The sequence below is a fragment of the Crinia signifera genome, chromosome 4, assembly GCF_055691185.1.
Source record: "Crinia signifera chromosome 4, ASM5569118v1, whole genome shotgun sequence".
Lineage (NCBI taxonomy): Eukaryota > Metazoa > Chordata > Amphibia > Anura > Myobatrachidae > Crinia > Crinia signifera.
The window spans coordinates 162459106-162484588 of record NC_139220.1 but is presented as its reverse complement, the minus strand read 5'-3'; the positions used below and the strand labels follow the sequence as shown (position 1 = coordinate 162484588).

At 44.0% G+C, this 25483-nt stretch overlaps 2 protein-coding genes across 3 annotated transcripts in view; one reads left to right on the top strand and one right to left on the bottom strand.

Moving 5' to 3' along the window:
- Nucleotides 1-983: 983 nt before the first annotated feature.
- ALG12 (ALG12 alpha-1,6-mannosyltransferase) lies at nt 984-24544 on the bottom strand. Its single transcript, XM_083182902.1, has 9 exons — nt 23975-24544; nt 23754-23886; nt 21416-21589; nt 19305-19499; nt 16166-16269; nt 5189-5412; nt 3526-3695; nt 3352-3427; nt 984-1307 (listed from the first exon to the last, which is right to left on the bottom strand). The coding sequence occupies exons 1-9, from the start codon at nt 24140-24142 to the stop codon at nt 1079-1081; spliced, it is 1473 nt and encodes a 490-aa protein (XP_083039028.1). The 5' UTR covers nt 24143-24544; the 3' UTR covers nt 984-1078.
- Nucleotides 23797-25483, top strand: part of CRELD2 (CRELD disulfide isomerase 2) — a 28846-nt gene continuing 27159 nt past the window's right edge. Inside the window, exon 1 of one of the 2 annotated variants that reach the window (XM_083182904.1) lies at nt 23797-24936. In XM_083182904.1, coding sequence (XP_083039030.1) covers nt 24793-24936 — 144 coding nt within the window. In that variant the 5' untranslated portion in view covers nt 23797-24792. The remainder of the gene's footprint in view (nt 24937-25483) is intronic. The other variant, XM_083182903.1, reaches the window with a different exon arrangement.

The following is a 25483-nucleotide window of genomic DNA, read 5'->3' as shown; positions in this document are numbered from 1 at the left end:
GGAGAAAGTGTCGGGATTTCACCGTCAGGATTCCTGCGTTGGAATTTTGAACGCCGGGTTTGTAACTGCATCCCGTAAACATCTATATATTACATTCACCTTGTTGGAGTATACATTTGCATTTATTATTCATTGATACTAAAGAACATTTTATCAAGATGTTGAGAAGGGAAAACTGTACACCATTGAGTAACTGATCTAACTGCATTGAGACTATGCATGAAGATCAGAGATGTTATCAAATCTCTCTTAATGAGATAGAATTCCATTTCATCCCAAAATAAAAGTTTTGCCACTTTGCCACTTGATTGATTTCTCCATCAATGTAGTATGAAGCAGCTGAAATTATGGATCTACTAATTTAAGGAAAAGTTTTACTGGATAACTACATTTCTTATTTAATCGTGGATAGTTTCTACTTTAGATACAGACTTTAGGATACCAAAAAGAGGCAAAACAATTTTCCCTGCATGCGATCTGAAAAATTAGATCTGTGATTTTTGAAAAAAATGCTTTGCCTTTTAGAGATCCAAACTCAACGGGAAGTTCAAATCTAGACTACCAGTCTGTGCTTTAGAATACCTTTGGCCAAGTGTGCCAATATATCATATACAGTACACACAGAATGTGATATTAACTTGTTTTGCATCTTCAAAGCATTTGATTCTATGTACTGCAACCATTCATTAATAACATTTCAGTAGTGCTATGCCAGGGCTTTTTGCTGTTCGTTTATGCCTGGGGTAGCCAACCCTAGTCCTCGAGAGCTACCAACAGTGCATGTTTTGCAGGTCTCCTCACAGAATCACAAGTGAGCTAATTAGCTCCATCTGTGTATCTTTTAAAATGTGTCAGTGATTAATGAGTGCAGCAGCTAGGTTGTCTGGAAAATGTGAACTGTTGGTAGCTCTTGAGGGCTAGGGTTGGCTACCACTGGTTTATGCTGTAAGGATTATACAGACTACACCCATTTCTTTTAAAATATTTTATTTTGAGACATTTACATTTATAGACATTATTAAATTTACATGTGATTTGTTAAAAAAAATGAGAGCATAAAAAAAGCCTTACAAATAGTTTACCCAAAGCTAGATCTTTCGAAGATAATTAATTTGGTAACTAATTTTATGTAGACTGGGGGGAAAGTAGTAATATTAAAACCAAACCCATCAAAACTAGATATGTGACTCAGTATTGTATGAGTATTCTTGTAGTGTGACACACGAGCAGTTTCAAATTCCATAATGATGTGTGTATAGAAGCTCATAGCATTATCTTCTGGGGTAAGGTCTTCTCTTTTGTCGTACCTGAAGGCAAAAAAACACAAATGAAAAATGAATCCACATTCTCAACTTCCTTCATTATAGTCCTTAAGATGGGCAGACACATGACTATTTAATTGACCATCTTAAGCAAATTAATGAAACAATGAAAATACTTTTTACAAAAAAATTTTTTTACTTGGCCATGCATTCACCAGCTAGGCTGGTAGCTATTGGCAGTCTGCTTTACCAGAGTTAAACAATCATTTTATGTGCAGGGCTAGCAAAAACCTTTCCCTCTGAAGTGGCAGACTCTCCAAATAGCATTGCACCCCCACAACCTGTACATCGCCAGCTCCTCACATTGGGAAGGCGGTATCTGACTGCAACATTGTGCAGGGATACACTTCCAGCTTAACCCCGAAATTTCACATGACTTATATATGTACAGAGATACTCTATGCTGACTATAACATGACGACACACTTTTACCAGTTATCTAGAATAAATTCATAGATTTAACCAGCACTTTTCAACCATTGTTGGGTGGGTACAAATTCTTCCACAAGCTTCAACAGCCTTAGCCGAGTACCCACCAAAAGATTTTTTTGTCCAATCTGTGTGGTGGGAACACAAAAAGGGAAGGTAGACAATCTATTATTTGCTCCCAAACAGTAGAAAACAGACAATGTACATTCAAATTGGTTAAATCCATTTGATTTAACAAATTTATCCCCAAAAATGTTTTGTCTCGCTCTCCAGAATTGGGAAGCAAATGGTTGATTGGTACTTGTTTCCTAGCACGGCGCCCATCTTATGCCATCGCATACCACTAATTAAGGTATGCGATGGGACCAGATTTTCCGGTCCTAAGACCCACACTGTACAATTTTAATATCGCGTCGCATCGCCATTGTAATGGCATGCTATTTTTAATTGTACAGGCACCCATATGGATAATTACTAGGTTAAATGCACCACCATTGTTAACGCCACCCCCACTATGAACGCCAACCCGAAGCGTGGCAGTACGCGTCCTCCGACCTTTTCATACCCCCACTATCCATGTCGGCGGGGAGTTGATATTATATAGTGTGGCGAGCGCAGCGAGGCGAGCCCCACGAGGGGACGCGGAACACATGTGAAGTACTCCGCGTCCGCTCACCACGCTTCGGGCTCGGTGCACTTGCCACACTATATAAAATCAACTCCAGGCCGACGTGGATAGTGGGGGTATGAAAAGGTCGGAGGACGCGTACCGCCGCCACTCGCCATGCTTCGGGTTGGCGTTAACAATGGGGGTGCATTTAACATAATAAATCACCCATCAGGGTGCCTGTACAATTAAAAATGGGGTCTGATCGCATCGCATGCGATCGGTTCGCATGCGATACTATGGAATAAGATGAAAATCGTGGGCGCCGTGCTAGGAAACAAGTACCGGTTGATTTTTAATATGCTCCCATGCATTACTAGAGATTTGTTCTCAACAGATAGATTGGACAGATAAAACCACGTCCCCCCCTTGTCGGCATTTCGGCTGTCGGGATTCCGGCGTCGGGATCCCGACCGCCGGGATTCAATACTGAATCCGGTGTGTGATATAGATAAGGTTGCAGAATTTTGAGAAGTGGTGGGGTCAGATTGATGAGGAATGTGTCAAATTTGTGATTTCTTTCCTCTAGAAAGATATTGTGCAGACTTTTCACTATGGGTTAGAAATTACAGCCCTTACGAATTTATTTGTGCACTAAATTCAGTGGACATAATGAATTCTAACACTTTTGGTACGCAGTCAACTTTCAGGATTGAGAATTTTTTTTTAATTGAGTGCAATACAGCGCCTTTTTATTTTATTTTTTTGCTTGATTTCGATCAATGTGGTCAACTAGTTCAGTATTCAATTATTCCCAGTAACAAAACTAGTATATTGGCATATACACTAACATTCCCACCAAGTTCTCCTTCCTCTGGTTAGTGATATTCTACAAAGCTGAATGGGTAGGGGGCCAATGCCAAGCATAATTGTTAGAGTTCAGGAATGGTGTCCAAACTACATAAATACTCTCCAGACAAAGGAAGAAATTACCTCCAATGAGAGTTTAATTGTAAAAAACGTGAAACTCCAGTTTGAGCAGCTGCCACATCTATATGAACAGACACATCTGAAAAAAAAAAAAAAGGAGGTAAAGACATTTGGATACATTTCACGAAATAAAGCAGCAAAATAGTGGTATAGTTAAATCAGAAAAAACCCACAAACCTCTGGAAGGGTCCACCAATTTATGCAAAGAGTCCATTGCAGCACCTCCAGGATAATTGAAATGGGAAACATACAACGAAGTTACAGAGTAGCCCACATTTGCCAGCAGATGGGCTATTACACAGAAAGTGCCAAATCTGAACATCCACGACTTCTGATAGTTATGAACTCTGCAACAGTAGAAATAAAATGAACACAATCATATTATACATTAAAAAATGGATTATTAGACATTCCTTAATTACATTACTTAATCAAAGGGCAGTATTCAATTACATTTATCGGCATGTGCAGCGAATCCTGTTTAGGATTCGCTGCACTGTCGCTGTGTTCCGGAGGGCTGGAGCCTTCACTGCCAGCCCTCGCTGTCACACTATTCAATGCCGCAGGGGCTCCCTGTCCCTGCCTTGATTCTTAACCCACGCCGGGGGACAATGGCAAGCAGAGAGATGGAAGTCTCCTTGCCTGCCCCAGAATGTATGTCGGGGGGGGGGGGGGGGGAGAGCTAGCAGGGGACCGGGTAGGGAGCCGCTAGCACTGCTCTTGATCGTTCATATGTAATGATCGCAAGCAGTGAATATAAGAATATGTAATGAGCGGCTCTCGGTCCCCTGCTGGCTGTTATGTGTAAAAAAAACAAAACACAATATATATATATATATATATATATATATATATATATATATATATATACACACACATATACATACATATACATACACACACATATACACAAGGGGTAGCAGCGGCACTCAGGACTTTATCTTAATGAATAAAAGACTCTGATAATTGATAATAGCCAATAGCGGTGACGTTTCAGCCCTTACGGGCTTTTATCAAAACAGCTTACATGATAAAACTTTGATAAAAGCCCGTAAGGGCTGAAACGTCACCGCTATTGGCTACGAGTCTTCTATTCATTAAGATAAGTCCTGAGTGCCGCTGCTACCCCTTGTGTATATCTGGGACATCTGTATGCTGTACCCCTGCTGAAGGCACCTGGCTCTGAAAAGTTTTAAAAGAGAAGTGCCAGCCGTACACACTAACTATATATATATATATTATATATATATATATAAAATATATATTCATGTGCTGTAAGCACATGAATAAAAATAGCATGCCCCTTCACATAATAAAATTCCTGATTTTTTTTACACCAAATTAAAAAAAAACAAAAAAAAAATTCTTTTAAAAGTTCACATTCCCCTTCACCATAAAAAGATGGCAATTGCTACACGGTGACACATGTCGAAAATCACTTAGAAAGCAATTCGCCATTGAATACACTCACGACAAATCACATTGAAAAACCCAATGAAAAACCACAGCGAATTGCAGAGACTATCAGACGGTGAATTGTCTGTCATTCACTGTTCGCAGGCGGCGAAAAGTGCACGTTGAATAGGGTGATTTACTTTCTGACACAAAAAATCACCTTCCAACGCGAAAATAGCACAAATTCGCCGTGAAACATGGCGAATTTGCCTCATTGAATTCTGCCCAAAGACTAAATAGAAAGAATATACTTCCAAGTTTATTACATGAATGAGACTGCACATGCAAACATAATTCATATGTAACAAACTCTGGAGTGCATTTTACTAAAAATGTTATGCAGAATAGTGAAAGTTTACATTGGGCAGGCTTCCTTGATACTTACATATATGCGCATCCTTTTGAAGCCACAATGTTTAACAGCGGAAATGTGTAAATGATAAAGCGTAGTTCTTTATGAGGAAGGAAAGAGTACAAAAATATAAAACCCACAGCTGGTGCAATCAAGAGGCACATCCTCCTGTCAGAGAGGCCAAACGGTAGAAAGAAAAGGCTGAACGCCAATGCTCGAGGCAACACGGAATAGAAATACCAAAGAAATGGTGATGTCTTAGAAATCCATTAAGGAAAAAAGAAGGATGACTAAACAAAGAATCAATCATTAAAAATAGAATAATATATTGACTTTTGGCATCATATTATTTCTAGGACAACAACATAAAGCCATTTAAATTCTACAAGAATACTGCAGCAGCATCTGAATATCAAAAGGACAAACCTATCTAGCAATAAGATTTGCAGTGTAAAAGATCACCAAATAGAATATAGTCTTACATACTTACATACATTATGCCATACATAATGCCATTGTTAAAATAGATTGGCTTGATTATGGGCATGCTATTAACTGCTTACTATTTAGAAGACCATTTTTAAGAAGGAAATATCAAAAATACTGTAAAATTAAAACCATCCCTGAGTAATAATGCATTCACATTTGAACTCCTAGATCTAAAAAGTCTAACATATTGGTGCTCTATTAGAATGGAAATACTCTTAAAAAAAAAGTTAGACAGAAAAGAAAAACATTTTTGTTTGAAAAGGAATATCCCCATGATTTTTTTTATCTATAAATAGAATTAATGGAGATAAAGTTTATTGGAATAATAAAATATCTAAGCTAATGAAGCTCATAAAATTATTAAAATATTGACAAGTATAAAATTACAAAATAAAAAAAAACATCAGGGTTGTGCGTTCATAACTGCTCTGGTATATTAAAGTAGCTTTATGGAAAAGTACGGATTCTTACCGGTTAATACGCTTTCCTCTACTCCACCATGGCAGCTGACCTATAGGTTTCCTCCTCATTAGGTATATCTGGAAAGGAAAAAAAAAAAAGACACGACACTGCCCCTATATAAGGCCCGCCCCTACAAGGCTCTGTGTCTTCCAATTATAAAGCAAATTATTTTATTTTTTTAAACATAACACATATATTACTTCATATATCCCAAGGGAGGGAAAAATGCTGCCATGGTGGAGTAGAGGAAAGCGTATTAACCGGTAAGAATCCGTACTTTCCTCTACCTCCCCATGGCAGCTGACCTATGGGTAATACCATAGCAGTATAACTTTTTGGGTGGGCACAACTTATAATGCTATAAAATATATAAAAAGGGGGGTTTTGGGGTATGGCGCTAGAATCACTATGTGTGCGGGAGCTGCTATACTCGAGTGGTCTAGGCTCGTACAAGTGCAGTATAGAAGAAGGATAGTAAAGCGCTCACCTATTGTATAGGTAGTATAGGAGATGCAGAGTCAGGAGGTAAAGAAAAGTAATTTATTGTAATACAATATATCTCTACAATGAGTAGGTGTGAAAATGCAATAAAAATACAATTAAATATAAATGGGGTGTAGGTGCCTCGGGCACAAATGTTCACTCAGGTAGAGTGGGTGGTGATAAGTCATTAGCAATGACAATGAGCCCGGGTAGGGAATGAGGGTGTCAACAGACCCCCTTTTACCATAAACCTCCTGCAGTTTATGTCTCAAAGTTAAATGGTATGCTGGGAGGTGTGATGGGCCCCTTGGGGAATGAAGGAATCAGCAGACCCCTTTAAACCATAAACCTCCTGGGTTTATGTCCCATGCACTGAGGATGGTGTATGCAGGCCTCCGTGGGATGGAGGTGCAGCAAGAGTTAATGTGAATGGGTGAGGGGGTGTGATGGCAGTGAGCGGCGTCCCACTCACTTGCCACTTACCCAGTCAGCCGGCGTAAGGGTTGCGGGACGGAGCTGTTGGTGCTGCTCCGTGTATATAGTTCCTCGTTCTTGTGGGTTCCAGCACGGGGATGCTGGATCAGCAGATGGTGCGGCTGTGGATGGACGTGGATTGTAGTTTGAACTAGGGTTTTGGGCTTGACCCTAGTTCAAACCCTAGTTCAAACTACAATAAACTCTAGCACAGGCTTCCACTACTGTGGAAGATGCACAGGATGTACCAATATGACGACAAAAACCACCAAAAGCATACAAACCTGGACATCCACCACTACGGGACAAACCTTCAACCTAAAACACTTCACATCATGTGAACACGCAGGCCTTATATACATCTTGAGATGCCCCTGCGGTCTTGAGTATGTAGGGAGGACAACACGACCGCTAAAAAAGAGGCTATATGAACACGTAAGAAACATACGGATAGGGTACGAAAACCATAGTGTGTCACTACACTACAAACAACAACACAACAGCAATCCCCAAGACCTATTTTTCATGGCCATTGAGGCACCAAAAAGAAACTGGAGAGGGGGGACCACACACAAACCCTCAACAGGAGAGAGCTCTTCTGGATTTTCACTCTCAAAACAATGGCACCTAGGGGCTTAAATATTGACTTCCATAACAGTCATCTAGGGTAACTGCAGATGACACAAAAAGATACTGTCCCTTAATTATAATAACATACATAACTCATCACAAGGCATTCTAATCCAGTACAACCCTATCCTACCTCATCACACTGTTGACATCTCCAACAGCATTCATCCCATTCCCCTGTTCTACTTCCACCTATTCTCTCATACTCCTATCCAATCTAACTTTTGGATATCTTTACCTCTATTACTTCCTCTATTACTACCATGTACATAAAATTTCATTATAATATTCATTGATTTATTTATGCATTTATTAATTTTCATTAATATTATTACTTAGTATTAATATTCATCCACCTACTATAGTTTTGTCCACTTTCATTCTTTCTGATCCCATATGTTTATTATTATTATTTCTAATCTTTAAAATCCATATAATTTTCTTTTTTTCGATATACTTCACTTTCCATTAGTAGCCCATTACACCAATAATCTCAGTCTCATTGTTACCTGTCCCCATCATCTGTCCCATCGTACTACCACATAAATGACTCCATTATCTGCACACTGTAATTAGTGCACACAGAGACTATAGCATCAGACGTCACACTGATTGCTAACAGATGAGCAACATCAGAGGCATGCCAATATGGACCTATCACTGGACGGCCACACCAGTCAGATGTCATTAAGACCCGCCCAGTGCACATAAATAGACTGCCTGAATGATTCAATGCATCCATGACAAAGGCCCTAGAGGCCGAAACGCGTTGGCATAGCAACATCCACATCCACACAGCAAACGGCTAAGTCTCCTCCCCTCCGAGTTGAGCGCACGGACACCAGGCCACGTCATTCCGGCAACAGCGGCGTACAGCCAATCACCGCTACCCGGAAGTGACGCGCGAGCCGCACAGTCCGTGAAGCCGGACAGAAGGACAGTGGCGGACAGCACGTCCATCCACAGCCGCACCATCTGCTGATCCAGCATCCCCGTGCTGGAACCCACAACAACGAGGAACTATATACACGGAGCAGCACCAACAGCTCCGTCCCGCAACCCTTACGCCGGCTGACTGGGTAAGTGGCAAGTGAGTGGGACGCCGCTCACTGCCATCACACCCCCTCACCCATTCACATTAACTCTTGCTGCACCTCCATCCCACGGAGGCCTGCATACACCATCCTCAGTGCATGGGACATAAACCCAGGAGGTTTATGGTTTAAAGGGGTCCGCTGATTCCCTCATTCCCCAAGGGGCCCATCACACCTTCCAGCATACCATTTAACTTTGAGACATAAACTGCAGGAGGTTTATGGTAAAAGGGGGTCTGTTGACACCCTCATTCCCTACCCGGGCTCATTGTCATTGCTATTGACTTATCACCACCCACTCTACCTGAGTGAACATTTGTGCCCGAGGCACCTACACCCCATTTATATTTAATTGTATTTTTATTGCATTTTCACACCTACTCATTGTAGAGATATATTGTATTACAATAAATTACTTTTCTTTACCTCCTGACTCTGCATCTCCTATACTACCTATACAATAGGTGAGCGCTTTACTATCCTTCTTCTATGCTATAAAATATATATATTTCTTTAACAAAGGATACAGGTTTTGTAGTCACCTATATATTAGCCAGGCTCCATACGGCTCCTCTTCTTTTTTTTTTTTATATTACTGCACTTAGTATTTTCCTACCCAGTTTAGCGTCACTGGAGGATTCAATGTCTAAACTATAGTGTTTAGAGAAAGTATGCGCTGAAGCCCAGCATGCCGCTTTACACAAGTCTTCCAGAGATGCTGCTCCTTTCCTTGCCCAGGATGAGCCTACTGCCCTGGTTGAGTGGGGAATCTCTCTTTTATTCACCTTGTATGCTTCAGCTATACACTGTTTTATCCATCTAGCAATGGTCGCTTTAGATGCTCCCATGCCCTTGTTTTTGCCCTCTGTAACTACAAAGAGTCTTTTTGTTTTTCTCCAGTCTCCTACTCTTTGGAGATAAATTCTTAACGCTCTTTTAACATCAAGTTTATGAAATTTTTCCTCTTTCTCATTGGCTGGGTTTGCGCAGAATGAAGGTAACACGATTTCCTGGTTGATGTGAAAGGTAGATACTACCTTGGGCAGGAAGTGTGGGTTTGTTCTTAACACTACTTTATTCTCATAGAAGTTTAGAAACGGTTCCTCCGCCCATAGTGCTTGCAGCTTTGACACTCTCCTAGTAGATGTAATGGCCACCAGGAAAGAGACTTTGGCCGTTAACCACTTGATCGGTATCTCCTCTAATGGTTTAAATGGGCTTTCTGTTAATGCATTTAGTACAGATTCAGATCCCAGGGTGTCGTAGGGTTGCGAAAAGTTGGTCTTATTCTTTTAGCCGCTTGAACGAATCTCTGTACATATTTATCTTCTGCAATTTTTTTGTCCAGTATTGCTCCTAGAGCAGATATCTGTACCTTCAGGGAGCTGACTGACAGTTTTTTGTCCAACCCGGCCTGCAAGAACTCCAGTACCGTAGGTATCCCCTTAGGGTCCTTATTTCCTGACCTACAATACTGCACATAAGCTCTCCATATCCTATAGTAGGTCCCCGAAGTCGATTTCTTTCTGGCCTTTAGTAGTGTTTTTACCACCTTGGTAGAAAACCCCGTTTACCAAAGTTCTGGTTTCAGCAGCCATGCAGCTAGGTTCCAGTTGTTGGGCTGTGGCTGCACATATCTTCCTTGCCTTAATAGGTCTTCCCGATTCGGCAGTCTCCAAGGATCTGCCACTGCCATGCTGACCAACTTCTGGAACCAAGCCCTTCTTGACCATGAAGGCACAATTACTATCACTGTTGCCCTCTCTCTTTGTATCTTGTCTAGTAGCCTGGAGATGACAGGGAATGGTGGGAAAGCATACATTAGGCCTTGCCCCCACTGCGCCGTCAGGGCATCCATTTGCCAGGCCTCCTTCTCCCAATGCCTTGATATGAACCTTGGGACCTTCCTGTTGTTCCTGGTTACCATCAGATCGACCTCTGGGCATCCCCATTTCTCCTCTATCTCCAGGAACACTTCTTGGGACAGCTCCCACTCTCCTGGCTTCAGCGGTACCCTGCTTAACTCGTCCACTAACTGATTCCTTTGCCCTGCTATGAATACTGCTGTGAGGCTCTTTATCCATTTCTCTGCCCAGTTCAGCACTTGAGTCGCTGCCATCATCATGTTTCTGCTCTTCGTGCATCCCTGCTTGTTGAGGTACGCCCCCACTACTTGATTGTCTGACCTGATGATTACGTTCTTTTGATATAGTTGAGACTGGAAGCAGAGGCACGCTTCCTTCACCGCATTCATCTCCGTGATGTTTGAGTGTAGCATGCTGCCCTCTCTTGTCCACTTTCCTTGTGCCGCAGACCCTTGGCACACCGCTCCCCAGCCTAGTTGACTGGCATCTGTTGTAATAACTACTTGTTTTCCTGCGGCAAACGACTTCCCCTGGCTTAACCTTCCTTCGTTCATCCACCAGAGAAGATCCTGTCTTGCCTTCCTTGAGAGATGAATTTTCTGCCCGGTATTTTATCCGTCTCCATCCCATTGGGACAGAAAACAATTTTGAAGACCCCTTGTATGGAATCTCGCCCAGTTTATTGTATCTGTAGCTGCTGACATGAGTCCTAGTATTCTTAGGCAGTCCGCTGATCGAACCACCTTCCTCGCCAGAAGATACATTATTTCCTGTCTCAGCCTGGCTCTCCTCTCTTGAGTCAGGGCTACTTTCATTGATACCGAGTCTATAACAACCCCCAGATATTTCACTGTTGTTGCTGGCTGCAACTGGCTCTTTTTTGCATTTATGATCCAGCCGTGCTCCTGGAGGTACTCGATCACTCTTCTTGTATGTTTTTGCGCCTGTTCTGCCGATTGTGCCATCACTAACAAATCGTCTAGGTACGCCCAGACTGCTATGCCTTCCTCTTTGAGGTTCGCGATGAGCACTATCAATACCTTCATATATGTTCTCGGCGAAGTGGAAAGGCCGAACGGCAGCGCCGTGAATTGGTAGGTCACCCCTAACAGGCAGAATCTTAAAAACCTTTGGTGTTCTATGTAAATCGGTATGTGCAGGTAAGCATCTTTTAGATCTATAGTAGTGAGGAATGCATTTCTTTTTATATCTGGTATTATTGACCGTAGGGATTCCATCCTGAATTTCTTTGTCCTGACGTACATATTCAGCCTCCTCAGGTCCAGGATGGTCCTGAACCCTCCCGAAGCCTTCCTGACTACAAAGAACCTTGACTGCCAACCTAATTTTTCTTGTTCTTTGGGAACTGTTGCTACCACTCCCTGCATTATCATATTTTGTAAACTTTCTTTCAGGGCAAGTCTTTCTTCCTTGTCCTTCGGAATAGGTGAGTCTTCCAGCCATTCTCCCAGAGTCTTTATAAACTCTATTTTGTACCCCGAGGATGGGACTTCTCTCACCCATCTGTCGTTTGTGGATCGAGCCCAGACTGAGTAGAACTTCATCAGTCTGCCTCCGACCCTCTCCTTGGCGTCATTGTGTTTGACGGAAACCGAATCTCCCGTCTCTGCCTCTTGGGCCACGAAAGGAACTTCTTCCACCAAACCAGGGTCTCCTATAACCTCTCCCTAGGTCTATATGTCCTTGCTTCTTTGAAGTCTTGCGATTGAAATCTCTGGGTTTTGTTAAATGTTTTTTTAGCCCCTCTGTCTTGTGGATGCCACACAGACTTCCCTCCTGAAGTTTTAGAGATGATATCATCCAGCTTTTTTTCAAATAAGTACTCCCCTTGGAATGGCAGCGATACCAGCTTATTCTTTGATTGGGTGTCTGCTGTCTATGGTTTTAACCATAGTGCCCTTCTGGCCACAGTGGAACTTGCATTTGCCCTTGCTGCCAATCGAACTGTATCAAGTGATGCATCGCATATGAACTCTACTGCTACTTGCATATTTTGAATTACTTTAAGCAGCTCCGACCTTTTAACCCCGTCTAAGAGGTCAGATTCTAGGTCCTGACACCATGACCTTAATACTCTTGACGTCACCGCTATTGCTGATGAGGCTTTGATAGATGCCCCTGATGTGACGTGCTGTTTACGTAGGCTAATTTCTATTTTGCGCTCCATCGCATCCTTAAACACATTGGCATCTTCTAAAGGCTGGGTGGTTTTCCTAGACAGCCTGGCGATGGCTGAGTCTACCTTCGGGGCCACTTCCCACGTTTTGACCTGTTCCGCATCAAAGGGGTACATCTTATTCACCCTCAGTGGTACCGCTACCTTTTTATCAGTGTTTGACCATTCTTCCTCTACTATTTCCAATAACGTCTTGGATAAAGGGAAGGTCTTTGGTTTTTTCTTTTTGTCCTTAAATAAAAGGTCCTGTAACTTCCCCTTTTCCTGAGGGTCCTCAATGTGAAGCGATTTATTAATTAGTATGAGGAGATTGTTAAGCAGATCTGGGTTGAAGTCCAGCTCCGCTTTATCTTGGGTTACTTCACCCTCCTCTATCTCCTCAGCTATGTCAATGGCAGGGCCCTCTCCTGGATCAGAGTCCTCTGATAACGTCTCCCTGGGCCTTTTCTGAGACATCTTTGTCAGATCTTCTTTTGTAACAAAAGTGTCTGCCAGCGATGTTCTTAGCATGGCTACTAAGTCTGCCATTTGTGCCGCTTCCATAATAGGGGATCCTTTACACTTCTCACATGTCGACCCTTTCCATTTATCTGGAAGTGGTGCATCACACATGGAGCATTTTGCTGTATGTAGTTTTTTGTGTTTTGTCTTTACTTGTCTCTGACCTGTAACAAGCATATAATTATCCACTACCATGCTGCAATTACCATATTACTCCTTAAGATTTCCTTTAGGCTTACCCTGACTTTGCCTGCTGCTTCCTATCTTCCTCCATCCTGCTACAGTTTTCCTGACTAGCAGAGGAAATAACCATCAGAGTCATGTACAGGGTAACAAACAGAAGTTACTCCAGCAGCGCTGCTGCCTGTGGAGTCTTACCCAGTTCTCTCTGGCACCTGGACCTCTGCAGCGTCTGCTCTGCGCAGAGCTGCTGCTTTTATCCGGTCCCCCTGTTAGTCTCCCCCTCCGTACGCTCTGCCTCCGTGCTGCCCGGCTCCCGTGCTGATGGCGTCAGACGCCTGTCTCAGTCGTAGTGTGCACGTCCTTCACCCACGCTAGCGTGGTGAAGTCAGACGCTGCGCCCGCTCACACCGCTCGTTTCAGCACTTCCTGAATGCCGGACTGCTTCCCAGCGCGGGATGCCAGGTAATCTCGGGGGAAGACTACACCATTCGGTGTTTGCATGCGCCCAATACTGCACTCGGCAGAGGGGCCCGCCAGACTGGGTATCCCCACTACACTCGGCAGCGGGAGACCCTTACCATCTATGCCTAAACCCCTAGCTGCACTAGGCAGTGGGGAAGGCTGCAGCTCTTCACAGGGTAAGCCTCCTCTAACTGGAAAGAAAAAAAAGACACAGAGCCTTGTAGGGGCGGGCCTTATATAGGGGCAGTGTCGTGTCTTTTTTTTCCCTTTCCAGATCTACCTAATGAGGAGGAAACCCATAGGTCAGCTGCCATGGGGAGGTAGAGGAAAAAGGGTTTCTAGACAGACATTCAGTAGAGGGGAATAGAATGGTGATGGTATAGGTAGCTGTCCATCCTGCTGCCTTGCAAGTTTTTGTCACGGTCCATTGCCCCAAAACTTGCCATCGTATAGGTATTCAGTGACAGCACGCACTGGATCTATAAAACATTTATTTTCCATCGACCGACTGCAGGTGAAAAGATGGTAATAAATAAACCCATTTGCTGAAATCACTACACCAGGAACAATATGTTTAGTTCCATCCATCTCAGAGACTTCCAATTTAAAATGTACTCAATGTAATAAATATCTTCCCAACTCTGTAATATTCAAACAAGATGTATGCGTCAACAGTATTAGTGTGTTGATACACCCTTCCGGTTCAACGTCCATGCAATTAAACACTGCTGCTGTACATTTGGGTGAAAAGTAACCTTAAAGCAATTAACCTGCATGAAGTGGTAGGTGCCATGGATCCTTCTGAAGTATCTGACAAGATACTGTCTACCACGGATGTCATGGCCACAATGGAAGCCTTGCAAATACTTTTATGGAAATTCTTAAGAGATGAGAGAAGAGAGGGAATGGGATATACTCCAGAGTATTGCTGATATGTACATTTATTTAAAGAATAGTCTTGGGGTAAAGAAAGACATTTAATTTTTTGTTACTAATAAATATATATCTGGTGTCCATTTCTTACAATATCTAAAATGCATTGATCTTTGATGAGATGTCACTGGTGTAATATCTGACTTTTTGATACATCTACATCCAAGTGATTGGGAACACTAAAGTGTTCTGAGCGCAGCAGCAAGTGTGAGTCACCTGGCCCGAAGCATGCCGAGTGAAGTGAGCCACACGACAGTACCAATACCCTTAAAAGGATTGTCTAGAGATAGAAGATATACTTTGCTTGCTCGGTCTTCCTAATTAAAAGTGGTTTAACTTTTTGAATTGCTGATGTAATGAAAGTGATACTGTACTTGTGGAAAATTGCCTGCTTTTGATGCTATATTTTTCTCCTTTTTTTCTGCTTTATCAAATGGGAGAGATTACCCTAACTTTTTCCAGATTAAGCATTTGTTGTTCAGTGTTAGAACACAGTCCCCTAATAAGATTACTGGTGTACTTTCATAATATAAACCAGCAACATTAAGTTTGACACCAGCGCTCCAGCCATTTCAGCCCCAGCAAATGTGGTTTGTTCAGTCTTCTATTTCTGTCATGCTTAAACCATTTCAACTGCCCCTGATGTCAGCTCACTTCCTGACCACAGAAAATCTCTCTCTGAGTCTTTAAAACTGGAAGTTAACACACTCAGTGCTGGTTATATTGCTATATTTCTATTATCTGCTGCTGACCAGACTTAGATTCTCCTGTTAAGTTGGAATGGTGACCAATTTTTGTGTCATATCCAATAAAACATCTCTGCTTCTGGATATTACTGCTGCCATACCCATTTTGGTATTTCTGGCACACCCAATCACTACTGATATCCTTGATTATTATTATCAGTCAAATTCACAACTTAATACACTGCAGGTTTTAGCCAAGCTCTCCTTGCATAAATTCCTAGTGTACACCTAACTTGTTAGATGCTGTACCAATGAATTAGGTACTAAAAATTAAGCTGACCTCATCTGACCGCCTAATACACATGTATGTAACCAGAGGCAACTTCTGGTTGCTATGGCTGATTCCATGAGTCTTTCTGAAGATACCATAGTGTCTAATGATGCATGACTATTTTGATCCTTTTGTATGGTTCCTACTGTTTTTTTGCAAATATATATATATATATATATATATATAAATATAAAATTTTCCTTGTTACATAAAAGGATACTCCCCAGTTTGCACTTTTATTCAAAATAGTGTTAAACCACAAAACCTCTCCTTCAGGCCAAAGCAGACGTTTCCAGAAAAAGGAGTCTACAGCCATGGTTAAACCTAAAGGAACAGAGGAACAAGAGAAATATGAAAATGATAAACTAAGCTGAAACTCATAATACAATTGTATAAATTTTACTTTGAAATTTGTTTATTATTCTTAAAAAAGAACCTGGAAGGTTTAGTGTTCCCTCTAAGCTTCTATTTTGCCTGTTTTTAAAATCTCAAAATGCACCCTGCCCTTTTTTGTATGTGGCACTGTACGCCCCTACGCTACCCCCCACAGCGCTGACATGCCGCTGAGAACTTTTGGTATGTGCCATCATGTGTAATGGGTATTATGGTGTATGCCATTATGTGTAATGGGCATTATGGTGTGTGTGGTATAATGTGTAAGTGGCAATACAGTGTGTGCCATAATGTGGTAATTGTCATTACGACACAATATGTAATGGGCATAGCAGAGTATGACCATGTTTAATGGGCGTAATCCTAATGCAGTGTGCAATTTTTTTTATAGACTTTTTGTTTCTAATATAAATTTCTAATATAAAATGTGCCCTAACAATTGAAACAAGTGCCCTGCCCTAAAAAGATCCTAGAGTGAAAACTAATTTGTATGTCACCTTTTGCAAAACAGAGCTACAAACTTAAAAACATGTTTCCTGAGTTACAATTAACTTCTTTGGATACAAGGAAATTATAAATAACCACCCTGTTGTCTACATACAAGTAGACATCTAGGGCAAATTTCTAAAACTTAAGGCCCCCATACACTAGCCGATTTTGGTCAGATTTCAGCCAGATCAGTCGGATCTGGCCGAAATCGGACCAAAATCGGCTAGTTTTGATGTCCCCTCAGATCCGATGCGCGGTCCCGTGCGCATCGGATCTGCGTCGGGTGGTCGGACCTGCTGCACGTCCGACCACCCGACTTGGGACCTAGTAGGGCAGCGCGGCGGTGGAGGGAGCAGGGGGGGCTGGGGACACAGGCGGCATAGAGCCGGGCAGGGGGAGCCGGGAGCTGTCAGTACGGAATAAAAAAAAAAAGCCCATACAATGAATGGGCGGCCTGTGATTGGCTGAGCGCTCTCTCAGCCAGTCAGCAATTGGCTGAGAGAGCGCTCAGCCAATCACAGGCTGCCCATTCATTGTATAGGCTTTTTTTTTCTAGCACTGACAGCTCCCGGCTCTGTGTCCCCCGCAGCGTCCCCAGCCCCCCTGCTCCCACCAGCAGCCCTGCTCTGTAGCCCGCCCCCCCCCCCCCCCCTGCTCCCCGGGTTTTTTACATGTGATAAATCGAGACGATTTATCACATGTAAAAAAATGGCACATCAAGTGCCAATCTAATCAAGCTCTCCCGGGGAGCAGCCGGGGAAGCTCAGGGGGAAGTCGGGGGCGACTTGTCCTAAGGACAAGTCGCCCTAGTGTATGGGGGCCTTAACCAATCAGGAGTAAGTCACTATGTTTGACCACAACCGTGTTTGTCACAGCTGTTGTACTGCGTGGGTTTTTATTTTTTAAACAAAGTTGCAAAAGCAAAGAGTGCGATAGAGGTAGCAAAAAAGGGCATGGCTAAATATGGATTAAATAATTTGTCAGCGTGTTAACTGACCAGTACTTTTCTATGAGAAGCTAGCTGGTCCTCACTCCTAACTCAGAATTAATTTTCTGTAAGCAGGCATGGGCATGCAGACATTTGTAGTTTAACAAGTTCTAGCATGCGAAAATAGCTAATGGCTCCCAGGGCTTGCTGGAAGTTTTTTCTTTACGATTTATAGTTACATAGTAGATAAGTAGATAAGGCTGAAAATAAAGACTTGCGTCCATCGAGTTCAACCTAGGTTATCTTAGTATTACCTTAAACTCGGCTGACTAGAAAGGTTGGGAAGAGTTTCAGTGCCAACTGTTTGGTTGGAAGTCCCAAGTTTACTAGGGAATTCAGCCCTATGCTGACCAGGATGGGGCTGCTGATCTTCCAATTTTATGTGATGTGATCAGACAAGCAATAATCCTTGCATTAACTGAAATCAGAAGTAAAAGCTTTGACCACTGGTGTCAGAAGGTGACTAGCTTTTAATTACTGTTAACTCCTCAGTATATGCTTTAAGTGGAAAAGTATTGTCATCCAAGGGCTTGGGATGCTGATGGTCAGAAGACAGACAGGGGTATTACAATGTGCAGAAACCCTACTCCTGGTAAGTGTTCTAACCCTTCCCCACCCGCACCCTCCCTGCAATCTAACCTCAGTCGCCCCTTAGTGCCTAATCCTAACCTACTGATACCAAGCCCTATCCTCCCCTATACTGCCTAAACCAACCAACCCAACCCCGCCCCCCCCCCCCCCCCAGCCTAACCCTAATGAGTCTCAGCTAACTTCTGTTCAAGATGGTGGCAGTTGGGATACTGGCACCAGCGGTGTCAGATTTCCAGCACTGGATGTCTGACAGTATTTGTATTCCGTATGCATGTTTTGATATGACCACATATTTACATAGCATTTATCTCAAGAGTGTGATCGTGCAGTCAAATAACAGTTAATTTAGAAAAAAAATCAAGGGGGCAATTTAATCGTTTGTGATGACTGTTTGTCAATTTGTGTTGATACATTTTCCTCAGGAATAAAAACCATGGACTGCCTACAGAGGTACAGTAGAGCAAAGTCGCACACTCTTGTGTAAGAGAATATGCGACTGCTCTACTGTATCTACAGTACGTAGGCACCCAGTTGACAGCTGCACACAATATTTATCTTATGTGCAATACGTCTGACCTCCGTCTCCATGAGCACAGGCCGGTGCATCCAGTTAGAGCGGATGTCAAACACATGCGATTTGGCCTCATTACTTGGCCCGATCCATCAGGCCAAATTGCATTATTGTATCACTCATTAATTTGCACACTCACACAAATCAGTAAAAACTGAATAATCTATTCAAATTATACAGGTAAGGATTCTAAACAAATAAATCTTTTAATAGTACAACAGAAGATGCACTGGAGGGAGGGGGGGGTATTTTGGAAATAGTTATATCATAAACTTATACCTTGTAATAAATAGGTTGAGGATAAAAAATAAACAAACAAAAACTTACTTAACCATACAATACCAGCCAGGATAGCATGCGAGAGTGTTATATAAACAGATATGTTCCTCTTCATTAGACTCAGCAAGAGCATGAGTCCCAAAAGTATACACAACTCGGACCGGAAAACAATGATGGCCAATGCCGACAGCCAAATAAATGGACCAGGCTTTTGTCTCATCCAGTATGTGATGGCCAGCAATACTAATACAAAAAAAGAAAACAGTACGTTTTGAAATAACAAAATTCACATATATATATATATATATATATATATATTCCACAGCACCCTGTAAAATTCACACCCTGCTGGGTGTTCTGATTGGAAGAAGGAGGCGGCACTTGTTCTCCTTCCCGCGAGGGGAAGCGGATACCTGTGAAGCCCGTGAGGGGACGCCGATACCTGTGAAGGTATCCGCTTCCGCTCGCCTCGCTGCGCTCAACACACTTTCTATTCTCAACTCCACGCCGACGTGGATAGTGGGGGTATGAAAAGGTCGGAGGACGTGTACCGCCGCCCCTCGAGGGCTCGCCACACTCCGGGTTCACGTTTATAGGGGGGGGGGGGTGGCGTGAGGGTGCATTTAACATTGTAAGCACCCATTAGGGTGCTTATACAATTTTTAATCGCATCGCATTGTATGGCATTGTATGCCATACAATTTTAAAATTGTATGACATTGCACAATATCGCGTCGCGTCGCATCGCATACCATCGCATGCCTTATGCTATGCGATGGGCGCCGCTATAATACACAAGTACCAAAGGTTATCCCCTTCATGGTATACTGGAAATTTTCTGGGCTGAGCTGTGCTGCGGGCTCCCTCAGAAGATTTCCGTGCATGTCACTACCCCAAATGTTGCTCACCCTGTCAACCGCACGCCGTTGCTTTTCCCGATCACATGAAAGTCCAAACACTCGGACACACCAAAGCGTGTCCGAATATCCGAACAGCCGAGCATGCCTGAACAGCTGTGCATCCGAATGTGCCCAAACACCCAAGTGCGCCCAAATACCAGAGTGGTCAAACTCTCTCTCGAGCATATGAACATAGCAAAATGCTTTGGAGCGCCCAAACTCTCAAATACCCAACTGCACCCAATCTCTACCGAGCATGCAAACGTGCCCAAACATGCCCGAATCCATGAGCACCCGAACACAAGAGCGCGCAAATGCATCCAAATCCATGAGCACCTGAACACCCAATAGGGTGAACGCAGTCTACCACCCATATTCACATGGGATGTTGCTATGGGCAATGAATTCGAATCTACTTATTTATTTAGCACATTTTAGAAGACAATAGATAGTATCTGATTGGTTGCCCATAGCAACATCCCATGTGAAATAGATCTCCCATCTTAGCAAATTGCCCCCTAAATATCAGTGAGTCTATAAAAATTAGTTTCAAAGGAACCTGTAAGTATGTGTTCCATATGCATTTTACAAACATCTAAATAAAAACAATCTCAAAACAAATCAATGATCTGTAAAAATATGTATTGTATTACTCTTTAACTGCTTAACATGAGCAAAACTGACTTGTCCAAGAATGCACATTACAGAATAAAAGTTTCAATTTCCGATATGTCAAGTAATTGAAGCACCAACTAATACCCCTTTTAGACCGCAAATGCCGGGTTGCACCGGTGATTAAAATATGGGTCTGTCCCAGAAGTAGCAGTTTATAAGCTCCCCGCACGGCCGGGTTACTAATATCACACATGAGATCGGGCTGTGCCGCGTCATCGTAGGGCAGTGGAGGAGACAGCGCTTGAAACTAACATAGTGTGAACGGTAAACATGGGACCCGTTCACACTGCACTGAAAACCGGGTCAGAGCAGTTCAGCCCTGGTCATGACCAGGTTTGAACTGTTGGGTTGCTTGACCCGGGTTTGAAAGTGCTGTCTGAAAGGGGTATTACGCGTATGCTTGTACCCACTTTAACAAATTTGTGCAGGGCAAACCCCCTGCTCTGAAGAACTCCTTATGGATACAGAATTGGCTATAAGCTGCCCTATCTGGGCATTCAAAAATGATCCTACAAATAAAATATTTTTAGCAGCAAGTATTTTCTGTAAAAATAACAAATAAATAAGAGGAAGCATTTTACATACCAATTGGTAAAGCAAAAATATTAGGGAGGGTTCGAGTACAGTAAAACATCAAATGAAACTGAGTTGTAGTTATTAGGCAGAAATATGTTGATACGGTGGTTCCAAACTGTTTCTGTATTTCCTTCCGCAACTGCCATAGTGCATAAATGACAGTGAACCCCAAAGCTCCTCGTACTATAAAAAAAAAAAAAAAAAAGGGATGGTTATTTGTATCTTCCACTACATTACATTCTGCTGCAGAGCTTCTTGTGTCACAGTGCGAACACTCCATGGACAGCGACCCAACAAACGTGGCAGTCAAAAGTGTGGGACATCCCCACATCCATGCAGTGCACGCTGTACTGCAGGGGTTCAAAATCAAACCAGAAGCATCTTAAAATACTGCAAGACAGTAAGCAGCTAAAGGCCCCCATACACTATGCGATTTGGTCCCGATTTTACCCGATTCAGATGGATCGGGCAGTGAAATCCGGCCAAATCGCAGGTATAGACACCCGGTCCGACCCAATGCGCGGTCCCGTGCGCATCGGGTCAGAGTCGGGAGGTCGGACCAGCTGCACATAAGATTTGCTATATCTTATGTGCAGCCGGGTAGGGGACACAGGCGGCGGATGCTGGCGAGGGAGATGGGCAGGGGGAGCCGGAGCTGTCAATGCTCCGTCTGGTGGAGGGAGCAGGGGCGGGGGACGCTTCTAGTAGCGCAGAGGAAGCGGACGCTGCAGGGGACACAGGCGGCAGTAATGTATAGGCAGGCAGGGGGAGCTGTCAGCGCTGGAGAAAAAAAAAAGCCCATACAATGAATGGGCAGACTGTGATTGGCTGAGCGCTCTCTCAGCCAGTCAGCAATTGGCTGAGAGAGCGCTCAGCCAATCACAGGCCGCCTATTCATTGTATGGGCTTTTTTTTTCTCCAGCGCTGACAGCTCCCGGCTCCCCCTGCCTGCCTCTACGTTACTGCCGCCTGTGTCCCCCGCAGCGTTCGCTGCCTCTGGGCTACTAGCAGCGCCCCCCAGCCACCTCGCAGCGTCCTCCACCCGCCACCTGGATGTCCCTTGCCCCCCTGCTCCCTCCACCTTGTAGCTCCCCGGGAGTTGCAAATGATACATTGCATGCAATGTATCATTTGCAAAAATTGGCACATCAGTGCCTAATCGTGTGTCCCCCCTCCCGGGGAGCTGCAGGGGGAAATCAGGTCCGACTTGTCCTTAGGACAAGTCGGACTAATGTATGGGGGCCTTAAGTGGGGGCATCTCAGACCTTAGCTCACATCTCCACTATCCTGTAATGCCGCCCATACACAGTGTGAGTGTCACTGTGCGGTTTGAACTAGTTTGCATCTAGTTCAAAACGCATGGGATGTGCTAAAGCACCGTGCGTTTTGAGCTAGATGCGATGTGATCTAGTTCAAAAAGTGTGGGCAGCACATACTTTATGTCCTGTGTGATGTTATGTGCACGGGAGCGCGCATCACATCGAACCCAGTAATTGTACCATATATAGGCACCGCATCATCGCCGAGAAAGCCATTCATCTGCTTGTATTACCAGCAGATGAGCGGCTGTGTGGATGGCTTTGCATAGCTCTGCAAAGCCAGCCGTCTGCTGCCCCCCCCCCCACCCCGCTGAGAGTGCCGGGTAGGGGGAAAGCCGCTCCCCGTGTATGCACTGAGCGGCTTTCCCCCCCAGCAATGACAGCTGTCATCGCTGTCCATACATGCTGGGCATAATAGCCCAGTGTATGGACCTTAACTATGCCGCTGTTTGGTCACAATTGCTGCAGGTTTTTAGATGCGCCAGTGTAGTGTATAAATATTTATATTTTACATATGTATTTTTCTTATTAAGATCATTAGTATATTTGCCATTTATTCTTTATTATTATTTCCATTAGCGCCCAATACCTACTGTGTTTTGGCAGTACAAATCAGATATGCAACACTACTTCTAGTTCTCTGTGCACCTGGTATGCGGTCAAGTCAATACGCTGGCGGTCGTAATACCAATGCCGGAATCCCATCACTTTGTCCCTCTTTGGGCGTCCACGACACCCATAGAGGGAAAATAAAATAGTGTGCTGAGCGTAGCGAGGCACTGGGCCTGCAAGGGGGGGGATCCAAGGCTCCCCCTTGTCGGCATTGCGGCGGTCGGGATTCCAGTGTCGGTATTTCGACCGCCAGCATATCATACCGGACCCCCATACATGCATGCGTCTATCCTCCTGTGTGCATAGTTTACATCTGCTCGCGTTATATGGGAGATCAAGACACCAGCAAAATTGCTTGGCACAGATATCTACGTGTGTATGCCCCTATGACTGATGCACGATTTCATCATACATACCGACCAGCTGGGAGTAGAACTTGGACACCCCCAGAAGGGACAGGACGCACACAGCCGGGGCAGCGAGAGAACTCAGGAAGATGGGGCCGAGAAAGGTCCTGGGCACCACCCCGGGGAACTCGTGGTGATCATACTGTAAGGGGACAGACACACAGGCATCACACACTGCCGGCAGCAGCAGGACTCGGCGCTGAGCACTCAGCTGGAGCGGCAGTTATTACTTTCTCTAAGTCCATCCCGTGGTACAGGAGATCGTGAGCCGCCTGCAGGTTGAAGCTCTCCTCCACCTTGGAGTACGGGCAGGCGGTAAGATGCAGCAAGGCGGTCGCGGAGAGAAAGAGCAGCAGCAAGCAGGAGCGAAGTCTCCCACCGCCACCGGCGACGGCCATGATGGAGCCCGTTGACAGCGAAGCACGCCCCCTAGCGAGACCAGCGGAGACAGACACGAGCGATAATCACACGTGCGGGAGCGATTGCCGTCTGCCTCCCCCAGGTCGGAGTGTTCTGACTGTCACAAGTGTCACTACACAGAACTGTATATTAATTATACAGCGCTCTGAGAACGTGCTATGCTCTGCTGCCCCCTGGTGGGCAAGCGCTCCGGCTCGGTTAGGCCACTGACGCTTATTCGGCGTCAGCACTGAGGGCTGTGCATCGTACCGACTGCTATTGGCTAGACATACTGGGACTTGTAGCGCCACAGCAGCTGACAGCAGCCCCCCTCCCCTCTATGTCTCACACTCCCCGTTGAGGTAACCACCGCCTGCCTCATACACACGGCAGTTGCCCCGTCAGTGACAGTACGTAACGCGTGGAGAGACGATTGGTCCGAGCGTGGCGACCGCGGATTGGTCCATATCTTGAACGAGTGTTTCGCGCATCCAATCAGAGAGAACGCGGAAGACAATCTGAGTAGCTGCTGCTAGTAGGAATGAATGTGATGCTGCCGCTGTAGTAGTGTAGGGGCCGGCGGCGCCGTGACTGTGTGTGGGTTAGTGTGTAGAGTGCACCGGTGTCACTGCTGTACTAGCCTCCAATCATGGCTGTCAGAGCCGAGGCTGCTACTGCTGTGTCCCTTTACCTGGCCACATGGCTGCTCATCGTGCTCTGCGCCTCCTCTCCAGCTGCAGCTGCAAAGAACTCCTGTGATACCTGCCGGCAGTTGGTGGATAGGTTCCACAAGGTAATCCCATATAAGAGACCCCAGTATCCTCTGCTGGGAAATCGTTGGTGCTACTGTTGCCTCTCCCGTTGCTTCAAGTTACATTCACCTGTTATACCATTGTTAGAGAAAGGCATACTTGGCTCATGCAGATGCATCTGCATGAGCCAAGTATGCCTTTCTCTATGGTATAACATATTGACATCATTCTGAAATCTTGAAATCCTTCTTCTTCGTTCGTCTATTATTTGGAGAGAATAGTTCTTTGGGTTTTATTATTAGTAGTTATTGCATTAGATATGACCTCCCCAGTGTTTCTTTTGTTAAGTTAGCATATATTTATCGTCTTTGCATTGTTCTATCGCAATTTACAATCCAAATAAACAGTAATAGTGTAACTTGATTACACTTTCTTATTTTTCCTCAGCACATATTACACTATAATTCTATTATTAATCATTTGCTAAAATGTGTATATCGGCAATTCGTAGTATCTTATCTATAGTTCTGTAAAACATTGGTTTGTTCTACTATTAAACTAGCTTTTAAAAGCTTCATAGCTTTAGTT